At 44.3% G+C, this 17584-nt stretch overlaps 2 protein-coding genes across 7 annotated transcripts in view; both read left to right on the forward strand.

Annotated features, from left to right (window-relative positions):
• Positions 1–447: 447 nt before the first annotated feature.
• LOC147268836 (ras association domain-containing protein 7-like) lies at positions 448–7799 on the forward strand. Of its 6 annotated transcripts, none has more exons than XM_086223251.1 (8): positions 448–552; positions 1028–1167; positions 1657–1854; positions 3472–3601; positions 4865–5512; positions 5598–5866; positions 6280–6462; positions 6768–7799. In XM_086223251.1, the coding sequence occupies exons 4-7, from the start codon at positions 3499–3501 to the stop codon at positions 6433–6435; spliced, it is 1176 nt and encodes a 391-aa protein (XP_086079377.1). In that variant the 5' UTR covers positions 448–552; positions 1028–1167; positions 1657–1854; positions 3472–3498; the 3' UTR covers positions 6436–6462; positions 6768–7799. The 6 variants fall into 6 exon arrangements, with proteins under 6 accessions (XP_086079377.1, XP_086079403.1, XP_086079395.1 ...); XM_086223260.1 differs by having other exon boundaries at positions 476–552; positions 983–1167; XM_086223269.1 differs by lacking the exon at positions 1028–1167 and having other exon boundaries at positions 463–552.
• An 8339-nt stretch (positions 7800–16138) lies between these two features.
• The window catches only part of LOC147268837 (retinal cone rhodopsin-sensitive cGMP 3',5'-cyclic phosphodiesterase subunit gamma-like), a 1526-nt gene continuing 80 nt past the window's right edge, over positions 16139–17584 (forward strand). The window contains exons 1-4 of the mRNA XM_086193135.1: positions 16139–16303; positions 16755–16863; positions 16959–16993; positions 17080–17584. The exon at positions 17080–17584 is cut by the window's right edge and continues 80 nt beyond it. Coding sequence (XP_086049261.1) covers positions 16757–16863; positions 16959–16993; positions 17080–17156 — 219 coding nt within the window. The 5' untranslated portion in view covers positions 16139–16303; positions 16755–16756 and the 3' untranslated portion in view covers positions 17157–17584. The remainder of the gene's footprint in view (positions 16304–16754; positions 16864–16958; positions 16994–17079) is intronic.

Consider the following 17584-nt stretch of genomic DNA (forward strand, 5'->3'; position numbering starts at 1 on the left):
AAGAGCAGGGCAGCAGGTGGCGTTCCTCTTAGTTTTCTCTCTGCTGCACGGGAGGAACCCAGTTTCAGTGGCAGAGTGATGTTGCTGTTTGATCCCTCAGACACTCGTGGGAGTTTTATTATAGTTGCAGAAACACAACAGAAATATACACTGCAACTGAAGATGCAATGGTCAGAACTTCTCTCCTGTGAAACAAATCTGGTAGTAATAATGTAAAAGCTTCCAAGGGTGAGCCGGTTTGTTGGGAGTTCAAAAGGACAGCTGTCAGAAATGTCAAAAAAGGAGATGACTTGTGTTATTTCATGATCCTTTACTGAAACTCATATCATGTTTACAACTGAGATGATAAGTGGGAGAAAGCACCAAACTCCCTCCTAGTAACCGCCTCCCAGCTTCAGAGTGACATCACTGTCAGAGCAGTGCACCCAGAAGAGCTGCATTCCTGCGCCTCACTCCTCCTCCGCAGCTCAAGTGCGGATGGTTTGGTCCCACCAGCCTGAGCACACGACACTGGGAAGGAACAGTGACATGGAGAGGAACTGGAACTAGCAGGTGAGTGTCTCAAGGGTCAAATATCTGAAATTCGCCTTGAGGAGGGAGAAAACTCAAGGACTTCTTTCATGATTTGGTTCCCAACATTATCAGTGGTGGGCGTGTGACCTGGAATTAAAGCTAGCATGGGGAGGCTCCCCTCTGTCTTCATCTCCGTCAAGATGGTTTCAGCTTCTTCACTGGCAGATTACAAGGTTGAATATCCATTCACAAACACAATGTCTTCAGTAAATGGAGCTGATATAAACCCGTTCTTAAAGTTGAGGATGAGCACAAATGTATCATGAGTTTGTGCTCCAAGCCCTTACATAGATAAAAGCAACAGAAGCTGCTCTCGTGAAATGGTCCTTTATAGTCAGAAAATGAGGTAACAGTGTGTCTATACGGCCAAGATGATGAATGCATTCCTTTAAAATGACCTTGTGTCCAGAATGTAAACTCCACCTGACAAAGAAATCCCACCTTGTTTTTCGAGGTGAGGAGCACACAGAGATGAAGTCTTTTCAAGCACGAGTTTCGAAAGACGATTTTGAGGACTTCTAGTACACCAACACTGGTTCTTGATTGTTCTCTGAAAGACTGGGATTCTACGGAGAGGCTTTGAGAACAGTGGCGGTGAGTAAACAGAGAGTGGAGGTATGTGAGGGTGGAGTTTGAGTCCTGCAGGAATGTCAGCATGTTGGGCCACATTCCTGCCTTCAGCGAACCTGTGTGATAAATCTACATCGAAGTCAACACTCGCACTCTTCACAATCAAACACTGGTTTCCTCGTGCAAAAGATCTCTTTGACTGCTTTGTTCACCCACACACGGAGGCCTGCCCCCCCGCTCAGACCAGCCAAGCATTGTGTTGTAGTATTTCTTTAGTCAACTGGGTGATCCATCTTTCGTACACAAGAAGAAAGCTCATGAGATCTGCTATATCTGTCCAGTCTGATTCTTGTACTAATTAATCTATTCATGTACAATGAATGACAACAAAATGGAAAACCTGGACAGTTTAATTCAGTGGAATTTATCTGACTAGTGGGGACACTGTTGGCTATTTTTACTGGTCATTGTGTATTATGGGGTCACTCTTTCTTCTTCTTTTTTGAATCCCAGTCAGTCCATGGTAACTGGATATTGACAGCAGGGGAATTTTCCTGACACCACCAGTGGCACAGAGAGAGAAAATGGATCGTACCAATGTGGAGGAACACCCCTCTGAGCTCCTGAGAGTTCCCATTCACAGCCCATAGAGAAAGACACACGACAGGAAGCCTACAGTAAAAACACATCCAAACTGGTGCTGTTGTAAAGGTATCCCTATGGTTGATACTGCTATTACTTACACTCCTACTCTGACAACTTACTCTAGCGAACTCACTGCATGAGGGAATGTAGACTTCAAGCATGGAAAACTATTGTCTATTTTGCTGACAGCAGAATGTGTAATTTTCCCACTTGGCTTTTATGTGGGGTTCTTAAATGACACTACAGGTAAAATACTAAAATGCAAATTAATATCACACCTGAACTAAAAGAGCAGACCAACCTTTTGGGAAATCTAAAATGTTGGTGCCAGACAAGCACATAAAGCATTTAGAGCCAGATGAGAGCCCCACTGCTCGGGTTCCAGAACTGTAGTGTAAAAATGAGGGACAAATCCCCCACAGGCTGCGTGTTGTCATGAACTTTTATCCTGTCTATCATGAGGCATTTGAAAAAAACTGTGTTATCTTTTCAAACTTTCTGGTATGTCTACGAATGAGCTACCAAAGGTTAGGAATTATCTCACATTAGATCAATCCATGCTCTCCTAGAAATAGACTCTTTTCAGTCCGAATCCAAACTGAAGAGTTTCAGCACCAGTCAGTCAGATTAAAGTCAGTCAAAGCGAACAGCACGTTTGATTGACGATCGTATGGCCTCCAGCTATTCCCTGTTCATTTTTTCTCAATCTTATCAAAGGCTGGGAGTTTACCCACAGGCACCGTGAGATAAATGGAGAGGGTAAAAAAGTACATGTATTTTGGAAATGTGTGTATGACTGATCATGAATAACAGACGTAGGAAAAGGAAACAGCAGCCGAACACAAGTGAATTACAAATGCAAAACTTGTACTAAATGTGTGTTTTTCTATGTCCCACAAATACAAGAGTTTTGCATTTTAAGTTGATTTGATTCCAACAAGAAGGAAAATAGTCTGAAGAGATCAAAACTCATAAAAGTCTAGTATAAATGCATTTCAAAGAAAAGGTCTTGGAAATGAGTGGCCCTCCTTCCCAGCAGTGTAAACCCAGATCTAACGGTTCATGATGGTCGCGCTGTCTTCACTGACACTGCAGGTCTGGCGTGCACAGCCGACTCCAAGAGGGATGATGTGTTTTCGTAGGCCAAGTCGGCGGCGGTGGCGGCGAGCGTTGTCATGGGTTCACCCCATCAAAAGCTGATGGGATTGTGACATGGGATTTCAGATTATTGCCGAAAAGAAGAACAAAAGTTTTCATCACTTCCCCTGAACTAGGAGCCTCACGGATTTTCATTTTATGGTGTGCAATGTACCACAACGAAACTCTGACTTCGAGCTTTGAAATTCCCGTATGAATGCATCGTCATCCTCATCATCAGGGCCCATTTATTGGCGCTTGCCTCGGCAAACCAAACAGCGACACAAAACTGAAAATGAATCATTAATATAATAATAGTTATATGTTGTGAGTAACACTGCAGTATAATTTTGATAACTGCATGTACTCCTGAACACCCCCACCCCTCCAGCCTCCAGCTTCATGCAAAAATGTTCAGTGAAACGGGTGCTGAAGCACAGTTACCACGATCCAAATGTCCGACAGCTGACGAACAGACCTCCCACCAGGCTCCTCTGACACACTCATTCATGGTTCCGCTTTCTGATGCATGTCTGTCCCTTGCAGGTGACTGGCAGGCTGTGGGGGGCAGTGATGGAGCTGAAGGTGTGGGTGGAAGGTGCAGTCAGAGTGGTGTGCGGCATATCACTGACCACTTCCTGTCAGGATGTTGTCATCGCTCTTGCACAAGCAATTGGTGAGTTAGTTTTACATTTTACCTATAATTATTTACGTAACTGCCGTTTTTTCTTATCGTTGGACGCGACCCCCGGTGTGGCTTTTTTTTCTTTTATTTGAATATATTTTCATTTCTGTAATTTTGTCTCATGACTTTGTAATCTCGTAAAGAAACATCTCTCTGGTAACCACAGCTTTCCAAACCAAGCCCATACCCAAGTAACAAGCTGCTACTCACTTCCTGACCACACTTGTGCTCCCAATAAAGAATTTTTGAATTTAATGACCCGTATGGCTTTTTCTTTTGCACCCTCCTTCATTTGGACTCTTTGAGCTGGTTACATGTTAGTTTTTGCCTTGCTTTTAATTTTCTTTTAATCAAAAAATGGCCTGGTACCACATGAGAGATGCTAAGTTATGCAGTTCTCCTCTTTTTTAGCTGTTCCACAAAGGAGAACAAAACCAGTTGGTGAATCTGCTCTCAGTTGTTGTGCTCCGAGACGCTGAACCAGCTTCCACAGAATCTGAAATGAGCTGCAAAATTTGTGTTGTCAGTGGGAATTCAGTCGTTATGTACTCCCCCTCATCCCGATGAAAAGTCAGATGAAGTTTTGTAGTCCACAAAACATTGCTGGGGTTTCACAGGAAAAGACGTTGTCAGCAATCTTCCTAGCAAATGCACAGTTACCAATCATCAGAAATATTTAAAATGCTTCATAAAACCATAAAACGGCTCCATACTGCTTGAAAAAAATGCCACTGTCGCTACAAATATGGCTTCAGTTTGTGTTGTGTGATGTTGTATGTCTGTTATATTAAAAAAAAAAAAAAAAAGGGAGGGGGGCGACACTTCTTCTGCCACTAGATGGCAGTACCTGTGACCAAATCACAGCTGAAGCACTTTTGCGCTTCCTATGGGCTTTTCCTTAATTAGGTCTAAATTCTTGCTTGTGTTGTACGTCGCTTTGGACAAAAGCGTCTGCTAAATTAAATTGTAGAATTGTAGAATTGTAGAATCAGTGACACTTTTCAAAACAAGTAGGCACATTGAAGCTTGATTGACTGAAGAAAACATTCTCATTTGCATTGTGCTCAAATGCTGCTCACTTCTAAGATTGGAATCCTCCTTTTACAAGCCTTTACGTTAAGACTGACGTGTTTTCATCTGGTCAGATAAAGATGTCCCAGGGGTCATAGCAGCTTTGACAAGCTGGCATGGGTGCTGGCTCATTCATCTGTCTGAGGGCTGCTGCTAAACACTCGTCTTTCTTGTATTCCACAGGTCAGACAGGTCGTTATATTCTTATCATGAAATTATGGGGGACAGAGAGACAGCTGGTGGCTGATGATTGTCCTCTGCAGCATCTGGCTCAGCTGGGACAGCTGGCTGCAGAGGTCCAGCTCATCTTGCGGCGCACGGGTCCCAGCCTGAGTGATGGTTCTGTCAGACCAACCAGTGAGAGGTACCATCCCCTGCCACCGCCACCGGAGCCAGAAGCACTCAAACACAGGGAGCCACAGAAGGCTCTCACCTTTAATCTGGGTCCCTCCATGAGTCCCAGGAGGTCCAAAAGAGCCTGGTCTCGATCTCCTAGGGCTTCACCGGAGCCACGAGCCTCCCCTGTCCCTTTTTTAGACCCTCAAAACCCAGTGAAGGCCATTCCTCCTCCCTCCTCCAAGGAGGAGGTGTTTCGGCAGGTTTTACTGCAACAGAGGAGACTACAAGAACTGGAGATTCAGCTTCAAGATCTGGAGAAGGAGACAGGGGTGTGGGAGCAGGAGAATACATCTGCAGCACTTCCTGATCAGAATGTGGTCTCTGCAGAGGAACTGGAGGAACTGGAGCAGCGGCTGAGACATAACGAGGCAGAGCTGATGCACTGGAAACACTGGGAGGAAGAGTTGCAGGCAGAGATGGACAGAGAAGGAGGTATAAATCCAAGTCAGTTTACATTTTTAAAAGTTTGTAGCCTCATCTTCAAACATTTCTAAAATAACAATCCTGTTATCAACAGATACTCACGCAAGTCTACAGCAGATACGCTCATCAATAGATGATCACAGTTATCAGCTCAAGGTGCTCCGAGACCGATCAGCATACCTAGAACAGGACATACAACTCAGGGCCGGCAGACAAAGCTGTCAAGAGGACACACGGCAGCTGGAGAACGTCTTGAGGCCTCTGAAGAAGGAGCTCCACCACCGCCTGCAGCAGGGAGAGCATCTGGGTGCTACCTTGTCTTGGACCAAAACAGAGCTGCAAGCTGTGGAGGAAAGGCTTCAAGTATATACATTTTTTATTTTTATTTTTTTAAATACCCAGGTAGTATAGAGGTCCATTGTGTTCCCTTCCAACAAAGTACGTAAGGTTCCCCATGTTTCCTCCACTATGCTGGGGCATTTGTAGAGGACACAATCGTCTGTGTGTGGGTGGGAAACAAGATGAGGGTGTGTGTCCTAGACGCTGCACGAGCACCCCCTCGACTTGCTAAGATGTCTGATCAGGGGGAGGGGAACTGGGGTGAACAGTGGGATCCTCTAGACACTGTGCCCCCCAGGTTAAACTCCTCACCCTCAAGTGAAGGTCATAGTGTCCGTCATAATGAAGGGATTAAGATGCTTCTGTTACAAACAGAAAACACAACAACTTGCTGCTGCTGCTGCTGCTGTGTAAATGTAACCCTCTGCCTCCTCTAGAGCAGATGGGAGATAATTGAGGAGCTGAACAAGGAGCTGCGTCAGTGGAAGCTGCAGCAGTTCATCCAGCAGACCGCCGTTGCTCCACATGGAGACCAGGCCAACCGGCCCACTGTCCCTGAAGTTGTCCTCAGCAACGCTGGAATTATGGATTAGGAGCAGCCAGGACCCACAGTACACAGAGTATGTAGTACCTCAACACACACCAAAGTACCGCATCTGCATTTTACTTCGCTAATAAAGTAAAAATTAATAAGAGGTAAAATATGCACAGGTAACAAATCATAAACATACGAGGAGAAGAAAGGAAGACAGAAGGAAGATGTGAGGCAAAGTCTGAAAGAAAGCGTGGAACAGAACTGTAGAACCATGATACAAAAAATAAAAATAGACTCAAGTCTATGACAAATACATGCACGTGTAAACTAAAACCGTCTTGACTAAATACACCCACATCTGACACGAACACTTCTCTGTTTCTATTGCAGGACATTACAGAAGTGACATGTTCTCTGACTCTTCTGTAGGAAGTCCCACATGTTTGTGAGTGTGCGTGCGTGTGTGTGTGTGTGTGTGTGTGTGTGTGTGTGTGTGTGTGTGTGTGTCACTGCCAGCCCAGTCTAACTGTATTTGAAAAGAAAAGTATCTTTGTGCTTCTTTTGTTTTTGAAGATTTGTACGATCTGAATGATTCCTAGCTCATACTTTTATCTTTTTCAGGCTGCTGGTGAGCTGTTTGTGTAATTGTATGTGTGACAGTTTGCATCATCTGATGATAGAAAAACGTTCAGCATTTAACGTTATGATCCATTATCACCTTGTGTTGCAAATGAATGCCTTACAGAAGTATTTCATGCCGTTAAACAAGGCTTTATGATCTGTGAACCAGACGGGATTTGGCTTTGTAAAGTTGGCCATTTGCTTGCAAAGTTACGAACTCAAACACCACTCACTGATTTTGCCACCTCAGCTGGAAACTCATTGATCAGTTGACAGTTGAAGGAGTCTAGAAGTGGGAACCACAGACGAACAGTAAGTGGTAAAAAGGGACCACAGACACCGATGCAGCAAACGTGAATAAAGGCTGTCAGAGGACTCCCAACCTCAGGTATGGGATCTTGACCCATACAGTACTAGGCACCAGGTACTACATGACCAGGTGTTACACAACCAGGTATACCTTACCACAAAAATGTTTGCCTTTTATGTTTTTAAGGATATTCACATTTTAGGCTAGTTATTATGTTTGTTTGCAACTATTATTTAAAAGTGTTTTCTATTTACCTTTTTGATTTTTTTTTATTGCAAATTTGCACAAACGTCACAATAAAATGGAAAAAACAACAACAAATGTGTAAATGACTTTAATTTGTCGGAAAAAGGCCACAAGAATTACCTTACGACATTAAATTGCTCTGAATGTAAATTACGCCGTCCAAAAATTAATAATACGATATACAAATGTGCAAAACAATTAATAAATATGTGTATTTTTGTATTTTTCTGTGTAATAAAACATCTTTGCACACATCACAACCTGTGCAAGTATTGATTTTTGCACACACACTTGTATCTTCAGGCGGCACGGCTGCAGCACGGGGTCTTTCTGTGTGGAGTCTGCATGTTCTCCCTGTGCCTGAGCAGGTTCTCTGTGGTACTCCAGCTTCACAGCATCTGTGCCCAACATTCTTAAACAGTCATACTTACTTACTACCAGGGGTGGAATTATACCCAGAGAGCTATGGGGGCCGCTGGAAAGAACTGGCCCCCATAGCTCCCCATTTGGTGTCTAAATTGGGGTCCCTTTTTAAAAAACTTGGCACTTTTTCTCCCAAAATTGTCACCATTTGAAGCCAGTTTTAGAGGATATATCTATTTTATCTACTATCGACTGTAGAGTACTTTGTTTTATTTATATGTCATTCAATGTTATGAGAGTTTAAAATAAAATATATCAATAAAAAAGGGTTTAAAAATGGACCCCAATTTAAAAAAATAAACCAGTGTACCAGTGAGTGACCTGTACAGTTCTGTCACGATGAAACTGTAGCTCTTCCTATGCAAACCGCTATTCAATCAATCAGTAAATCAATCTTTGCCAAAAAGGTTTTTACCTTCATCACTGGTGGCACTGGTATCGTTAGCTACCATTGTTATTTTAGTCTGCTCTCTCGGGTCCAGGAGCAGCACTGGTGCCCTGCCCGCAAACAGTGTCGTCAGCTTTTGCCGCGCTGGATGCTGTTTGTTTATTTATTTTGTGAAGCCAAAATTTTCAAGGCTTGTTGTTGTCCCTCTTGGTCGCGGTCTTTTTGTGGCATTCCGTCTACTCACTATCGATCGCTAATTTGCTCTGACAAATTGTGTCAATAAAGCTTCATTGCATTGAATGGAGCACTCGCGCTAAACGGAAGTGAATGGGGAGGGAAAATATCATGAAGTTAAATGCTGTATTCAAATTTTAAAAAGTAAAACCACATGAAGCAATTTATGGGCAGTAGGAACCAGACTAAAAAAACACAGTCAAGCCACACACAAAAAAAAAAAATTGGGAAAAAAAGACCCCCAGAGGGGATCTCATCCATGGGTGCCGAGACTTTAGCTAGGGGAGCCAAGCCCCCATTGGCCCCCCTTAATTCGAACCCTGCTTACTACTGTCAGCTTTGCTATCAGAAAGTGTTCTGACTACAAGTTTACGACAATGAAAGGCAGCACATGTTCAATTCAGGCCCGGGCCCTGGGGTCAGACCAGCTGTTGACCTCACAGACGAAATTGGAAGCTGAAGTACAAGAGAGGTAAAACAGAGGGTTGCAGCCAAAATTCTTTACCGGTGCCCTCGGGTGAGAGGAGCTGTGTCAACCTGCCCTGTACAATCCAATAGCTGCCCTCACGTACGTAGATTAGCTAACTTCACTCGGATATCAGCAGTTGCTACTGTATTTGCAAAGTACACACACTTACTTGCGCAGTAAAAAAGCAAAATACGTAGTGTTAAGACTGAAGATTACTTTATTTTTGAGTTAACCTCACTGGCAACAGGAGGTAGCAAGAGAGGCTGGAGTGCACATGTGCAGTAGAGTCTCCCAGGAGGAAACAAGGAGAATCCACTCAGTCTCCAGGAGGCTTCCAGGAAACCAGACATTTTTCGGAGTCAGAGATGCTGATGACTTCTTTGACTTGTGTAAACTTCTCAGGAAGCATGACAACAGCATGTCAGAAGCCATCTAGCCAGGAAATGCTTGCTCCGCAAATCTTTCATCCTCCTATGGCTTTCCTTGTCCATGTTGTAATTCTCTTGATTTGAAGATGACCTGATTTGGCTAAAATAGAATACATTATATATATTTATATATATATATATATATATACATACATATATATATATTTTTTTTACACATAAAAGGTTTAAGAAAATGTGTTCATTGTCAGAACTCCATGATAACTAATTCTTGATATCATTTTTTTGCAGCGTGTCCATAATTGCTTTATAACACCAAGGGACTTTGGTCACTTTTTGGGTCTAAGTTGTTTTTCAAGGTGCAATTGTACAGTCAAAAGAATTCTATTGGTGTGAAGTTCGTTTTTGGCCTTGAAGAACAGTCTTCCTGAGACAGTGTCTATGCAAGAGCTGCGTCTTTACGACCATTGCAGGTGTCCAACTCGCCTCCACTGATGAACTGAGATGAATTGTCCCAAGAAGTAGACAGTAAATAAGAGACAATACAAGCACAACCTAAAACCCCTATCGGTCTTGTGTTGGTATTCACTGTTAAAAGTGTGGATTTTTTCTTGAAATTCAACTCTCCAATCAGTAGGCCAACTGTTTGCTGCACTGTCAAACAATGCGGTGACACTTGTTTTATACAGATACATTTTTGGACTGGAACTTTTGAATTCTGAATTACCTCGAGCTTAATTTGTTCATCATCCCCCTCTAGAAACCAGATGTAGCAGCAATGCGCACCACTGTACTCCGAGGCCTCCCTGTTCTACTTGGTGATGACCCCCTAACTGCTACAACACCTGCTTTGGAAGTTCTCACTTACATCTGAAAGGGCAACACACCGTCCTGGGGGAATTAGTTTCGTATTTACCCCTGAGAGTGAGATTCAAAATGTAATGGCAAATATATCCATGAGTTCAGTACAAACATTATGGGCTGCTTGCTAAATGACAGTTCAGCGTATGCCAATAGTGGTAACAGCCTCGCAGCCGTGAAGTGAGTGAGAATGACTTTCAGCTAAGAAAATGAGTTATTTAAATACAAGACCGTGTACATCATTTTTAGTGGTTTCTGCTTTATTTTGAGTGACCCCCTGGAGAGAGACAGGAAATGCAGGGGAAGAGAGAGGGGATGACATGCAGCAAATGGCCCGGATCGGATTCTAACCCAGGGTTGCTGGGGTAAGGACACAGCCTTAATATGTGATGCAGGCTCTACCAAGCCAGCCAACTTTACGAGAAAAATCCAAGTTTTAAATGCAGATGCATTTGGTTTGTCTGGTAGTTCACCTGGTAGAGACGTATCGCATATCAAGGCCGAGTCCATACCACATCAGCTGGGGTTTGATTTGGAAGGAGCGCTTTGGTGCGTGTCACCTCCTGTCTGTCTCCCCTGCCTTGTCTGTCTCTCAACTGTCACAATCAAGTCAAGCAAAAGGGCCTCAAAAAAATCTTACTTTTTTTTTTTAGACTGCTATACATTTGGGGCAGCACAGTGGAGCAGTGGTCCTCACTGTGGCCCCCCAACAAGAAGGTTGTGGGTGGAGCCCCGGCTGCAGCACGGGGTCTTTCTGGGTGAGTCTCCATGTTCTCCCTGTTCCTGCTGGGTTCTCTCTGGTACTCCAGCTTCCTCCACAGTCCAAAGACATCAAGAGGGACCAGGTTAATCCAGACTCTAAATTGACCGTAGGCGTGGCTGGGAGAGCCAATGGTTTTATGCCACTGATATGATTCGGCCCTTACGAGGATGCAGCTGATTTCTAGCTTGGCAGATCGCTGAACAGGTTCTTTAATGAACATCCAGGAGTCAGCAGGGTGGTGACGAGTGGAAATACAGTTTTGCTTCAAGATAGTCTTCACTCAAATCTGAACTTTGGCAAGTCTGCATGGACAGACAACACCACAGCCGCACAGATATAACTATACATTACTTTTTACGCTCCACTGTTTTGACAATTATAACGGTAAAGCACACGTTCTCATGTAATAATGTGAACCAACTTTGCCTCTTGTTTGAGATGTCATATGCTTCACAGTTGGACCACCCTAAACCCTAGAAAATCCTTTTTGACTTCATTCAAAAGTAATGCTTGGCTTGGGAGAGACCAAACTCCCACCGAAACTGCAAGGTTTTAAAAGTATCCTGTTGAGTTAGAATGCAAATATGAGTGGTGGTATTTTGGCAACTCTTGTTCATGAGAGTGGATTCAGTTGCTTTTTCCTGCTCACTAAATCAAGACACTCCCTTCATGTTTTCAGTCCACAGGTTCATCAGCAAGTTACATACGCAGGCAGTAGATGTCCATCTATTCATTCACACATATGTGAGGTCCAATGCCAGTCACTACACTTTCCTGTTGTTACACTCATTGAAAAAAGCCACTTAGCACTCGTCAGCATGTTGGTTCTTTACAAAGGTTGGTCCATAAACTGTGTATTATTGTGATTATGCTCACAAAACTATGTTTTCGCGATTATATGGCTGTTATACTATATTTTTATTTGATGCCAAAAACAATATCAATTTATTTATTTCTCTTTATGTGGTACCAAAAATGTTGTACTGGTTGAGCTTGTTTTTTTATACTGTCATTTAATTGTTGTGCACAGAAGCCAGTGTTTGCCATGGCAGTAGCTGCACACAGCCTCTTAGAACTGTTTTAAACCAGCACAGTACGATTTTAGAGTGAAAGAGTGTGTTAAGACTGTAGGTGTCAGTGCTAACGCGTTATGAACTCGTCAACTCAACGTCCCTTAATCGCCGTTAATTTTTTTTTATCGTGATTAACGCGCACGGTGCTTTTTGACCCTTTGGCCATGCCGTAGTTCGTGGAAAGCCAGAAGTGAACGCACCACTCGTGACACACGCGAGATGCAGCCGGTTGCAGCTTGTAAACAAAAAAACAAAAAACCTGAGAGCAGATGAGCGTGAAGGTGGGACGACCATGGAAAAGAATACATCAGTTTTAAATGGACAGTTCAACTTCAAAGCCCTGCCAGATGGCCGTCTCCACGGGAAAAAAGTGATATGCATTCACTGTAAAGCTGAATTTAGTTTCCACCGGAGAACGAGCAGTCTTAAGTATCACTTGTCCGCGAAGCACACAGCTGAAGCAGAGAGCCCTCCGCTCCCTTCTGGTGTAAAACAAACCACGCTGGATTGTTTGGCACGACGGAGCCCATTGGAGGCGTCCACCACCCGCAGTGTCCCCACTACATCATTTGAGTCCTGTTCTGTATTGCACTGCCCCCAGTTTAATGCACACTATATTCATTGTTTTTATTTAATTTAATTTATTCAGTGCAGGAGGGAATGAGTACAAACGGGTCAGCCATCTGGGTGCTGCCACAAGTCCGTCTGCATGTGGGGCGCAGCCTCTCTGCATGCATCAGTCTCGTTCCCTACCTTCAGCACGTTCCTGTAAAATAACATTATTCAAAGAGCGAGAGCATGGAAATGTACAGGCTGAGTGGAAGCACGTTGGTTAATCATGGGGGAGGTGGAGATGGCTGCTCATCTGGCTGCATAATCAGCCAACACACTTCCTCTTGAGACAGGATCAGGACCATTTGTGTGAGCAGCACACTTCACAGCAGCTGCTTTGGTTGGGAGCATAAGGGCTTCAAGCAGGTCAGCTACTGGTTTATAATGCTGAATCTTTTTTTTGTGGACGCGGTCAAGAAACTTCCCGTTTTCCACAAGTGTCCATAATCATGAGCCACTCCAAAAGCATATTGGCTATCAGTATGAATCGTTGGCACTTTCCTTGCTGCGAGTGTGCGTGAGAGCATAAAGCTCTGAGGCTGAAGCAGAGGTGTCTCTGGGCAAGGCCGCACTCTCTGTGACTTCAAAGTCAGAGTCAACAGCGTAGCCTGTGAGCTGATGTTATCAGCTGGTCTGCACCGCTTAGCCATGGGTGTCTGCAGCAAATCTGGCCTTGGTCAAGTGCACAGATCAATAGTAGCAACACAGTCATGGTCAAAATTTGTGTCTAATAATGACAAAAAAGTGCTGGGGTTAAAAGGGGGGGTGGTTTCAGTTTGATGATCGGGCCGCCAAGAATGATGGCCTCGTAACCTGAACAGCAAGTTACTGTTATGTGTTGAGTTGCCATGGAATTCAAACCATGCATTACAGGATGATCCACATGAAGGACACAGTCCTGGCCCAGCACTGCAGGAGAGGAGATCTCCATCATCATTGGACCTGCAGCTACAGACCGCAGACAGCCAGGCAGTTCCTTCACCACAGGGCAGCGTCTCGAGGAGGAATACGCCACTGGCCTGTCGTGAGTCCCGTGGCTCTGCACCAAAATGGCTGTTGCAAAAGCGTCTCTCTCATGGATGTGCAGATGGAAATGTTAAGTGTAGTCAGGAAGGCCCAAAGCAGGGGTGGACATAAGAGCATGTTTAAGGTCACCAAAAGCACTGTACATTTCATTTGTCCATAGCACCACATTTGGAGCAGCTCCCAGTGTAGCAGGCCACAACACAGCTTCCATGATAGCATACTCAGACACCCAGTGACGACAACAACTTAGGAACGACAACATGTCACCAATGAGTTTCACCCTGTCAGCAGACAGCAGGTGCTGACCCTGACGTGATTGTTTCTCACGTGATCGACCTGTCCCACAAGGCAAAGGCAGGTCAGGCAGCTCTGACTGCATATTGTAGTTACGGTGATGTTCACACCTGCGCCACAAAGCAGGCTTTTCACTTTTTATATGATCCGTTCACCTGATTTGTCACCAGTCACACAGTTTAAAGAACAGCGACAAACTTGGCGGTTACATGTCGAATCCATGTTCCAAGCTCAACTCGGCCTTTTCAAAACCACCTCAGTGTGACGACCCCATTGTACGTCTCAACTTGTAAGCAGCATTTTCCTGTTGCTGTGGATTGATTGCAGAATAGTGAGCCTCCTCCTGGTCTGTTAAACCGCCTGCTGCCCAGGACGGGAAGAGGAGATGATATCATCATTTTAAAGCTCTCCTCTACGCACGTCTTAAGATATAAAACACCTGAGTGTGGGAACCATTTAATATCTTGGATGTGTTAAGTAACCCTGTGGTGGGTACGATTATGTCATCTCTCATCATTCAGGCCACCAGGTGTAATCCTATTAAATACTTACCTGCTGGTTCTAAACATAGTCATCATGATTGTGTTGTTCGCTGCCGTGTCTGTCTGACAGTCGTCCGCTCTGCTTCTCATGAATCTCAAAAGTTCGTCAAACCTGAAACTGGCCGTTGTAACGCTTCCTTTTCAGCTCTCTGGTGAAGTTGACTCGGGGGAAAAGTTCTTTGCAGCATCAGAACTGTCTGCAGGCTTTTTTCCCACGATGGCTGAAACTGTAATCCAGTCTAATGTGGTCTTATCTCATGTAATCCAATCAAATCTAATCTCACATGTGTTTGGGAAACATCCAGAAAAGGATACAGTTGCATAAAATGTGTTAATTATCAAAAAAAGAAAAGCAAAGACTCTTAAGGAAGAGGCATGATTAAATACTGTTTTAAATTAATACAAAATTAAGTTGTACTCAGGTTTTTGAGGTCTATTGATTTCTATGCAGTAGATTGATGTTGGGCCTCTGAGTTTCATGCTGCGTCTCTAATATTCTGTCCATCCCAGTTATGTCAGTTCAACTAAATACAACCAAAACCTCTCAGGAGCCTCAACCTCAATCAAGAGCGTCACAAACGACAGCAAGCAAAATTTGAAAACAGCAGTTTTTCCTAAAAGCATTAAACTTTTGTCCCCCTTCCTACCACAGAGTGTTGCTGCCGTGTTGGGGGGGGGGGGGTCTGTCTCTGGAGAATGATGCATGTGCAGATGCTGACATCACACCAGTGTTTTCACACTTATTGTTCAGTGTTGGTTTTCTTTGGAGTCCCTTCAATCTGACATTGTGATTATTTTTGTGTGTGATGGAACCGAAAGGACAAAAACTGAAACTCATGTTTGCAGTTTTTGGTTTATTTTTCCCTGTAACCAGTAAACACGCCAGCTTCTCAGAGTTAGAATTTGTGGTCCTTCAAGCAGGTTTTTTGACATCACAACTAGTTTTGGAGGGGATCCTGGTCTGAAGCCTCTCGTCCAAAAACAGTGAGAATGGAGAAATGGGAACATCTTGTGTCAAGGGGTTGAGTGTGAAATAAAAATGACTTGCACATGAATGTAATCCAAAGATTTGGATGAGGGACAGCGGTGCTTGACCTTTGGGGTTTTAGGATTTTTTTCAGCACAATGTCAGACACACATTCATATTTTTCGGAATATTTTCACATGTGGAGGGGATCCTGAGCATGAGTCCTGGCCAGCATGGAGGAAACAGGAGCAAAAGCTTTGATGCACAACAACCAATCAAAGCTCCAACAAAGCAGGATTTTTTGCCGAGCTGTTGCTTTTCCTCTGGTCGAGATTCTTCCTGGTGTGAATAACTGGAGCAGGTGAATGTGAGTGAACACGCCTGAGGAGTTGAGCAGTGAGCTCAGTCTCATCACAGCCTCGGGCTCAGGGACAAGCAGGGGCTTAAAATCAACAGGTTCCCACACACAGGGACGTGCTGTTCCCAGGTTCACAAGATTATCCCTGAAAATAGCCCCCCCCATCTCCATAACAGGCTTTGTGTATGATTGGCGCGGGAAGCATATATAAAGGGCTGAGCCTGGGAGTGAACACAGAACAGAGAGTGTGAAAAGAAAGAGAACCTTCTCTTTGTTTTGCACTCCTTTCTTCACTCAGACCCTCCAGGCTGCGTCTCTTCACCGGTCCAGGAACCCTCCAAACCAGCACGCAGGTGAGAGTCAGGACCAGACCACCAAGCCTCCAAGGAATGCATTGAGATATTTTAAAAGCAGCTGATTTAGCAACTGAGAAACGTGATGGGGTGTTTGAATGCTTGATGTCAGCAAAAATAAACACCATTTTAAGGTGAGAGTTATCAGGAGGAAGTTGATCCGAAACATTGTGTTGACTTTAAATCAGTATTGAGTGACACTGAGCAGCACCTCTGGGGATCGACCATTTTTACATCCTCAGTCACTTTGTCCGATTCAAGTCAAAGTTTCTCATCAATATGAAACACAATCCCCTGAGAAGTGGCATCCACCTTTCAATTCTCACTCCAGTTGGCTGCGTCCTGCTGTGTCCTCCTGTGGCAGGATGATACGACTTGTGTTTATTTGATCAATGATCTCATTGTTTGATTTGTTTGAAATGAGACTGTTTCGTGTCTTTTTTTTTTACAGAAATGAACCCAGCAGTAGCAGCACCTGGAGGCACCAAGGCCGCTCCTCCTGAGTTGAAGAAGGAGACCAGGCAGTTCAAGAGCAAGGCTCCCAAAGCTGGCAAGAAGAAGTGAGCTTGCAGGAATAAAAACACAACAGAGGATTCAGTACAACTGTCACAAAATAAATATGACGCGTCTCAAACGAACTCTGCTCTTTCATTAGGTTTGATGACATCACAGGGATGGCTGACCTTGGAGGTAACTATTAATCAAATCAATAGGTGATGAGAATCAACTGGCTCCAAAGGTGAGAAAAGCATTGATAGGTGGTTCCTCTGCTGTAGATGGGGACGTCGTCTGCCCCTGGGAGGCCTTCGGTGAGATGGAACTGAGTGATCTGGCCCAAATTGGTATCGTCTAGACCTGGTGCCACGTTGGAACAGTTTATTCCTGGTGGCTTCGATCCAGCAGCTTTTTTTGTGCTCTCCTCTTGGGGCGACGATGAGCATGAATGGTTGTCATCGAGGATGACTCGCCGAGAGGGCTTTCGCTCCCCTCGCTCTGCAAGCTGAAGGAGAAGCTTTTGGACAGCAGCCCCCAGGAATGACTCTTGTTCTGTCCTGGGCTGTTGCACCTCAACATCTGGAAGTTTCAGCATCTCTCTGAGCTCTGTAACGTATTTGATTCCATCTCTGTTTGTGAGGGTCTCTGCTGTGACCTTGTTGTCTTGTGTAGCCCAACACAGTGTAAAAGTGTGACTCACTGTACCACTGCTTGGGTTGAATTATAGAGACGATCGGTGATCGACTGAGTCAACACACACCTCACAGTGTAGATGGTCTTAAACAT

This window comes from Aulostomus chinensis, chromosome 2 (assembly GCF_037954235.1).
Source record: "Aulostomus chinensis isolate RoL2024-O1b breed Wild chromosome 2, RoL_Achi_v1.0, whole genome shotgun sequence".
Lineage (NCBI taxonomy): Eukaryota > Metazoa > Chordata > Actinopteri > Syngnathiformes > Aulostomidae > Aulostomus > Aulostomus chinensis.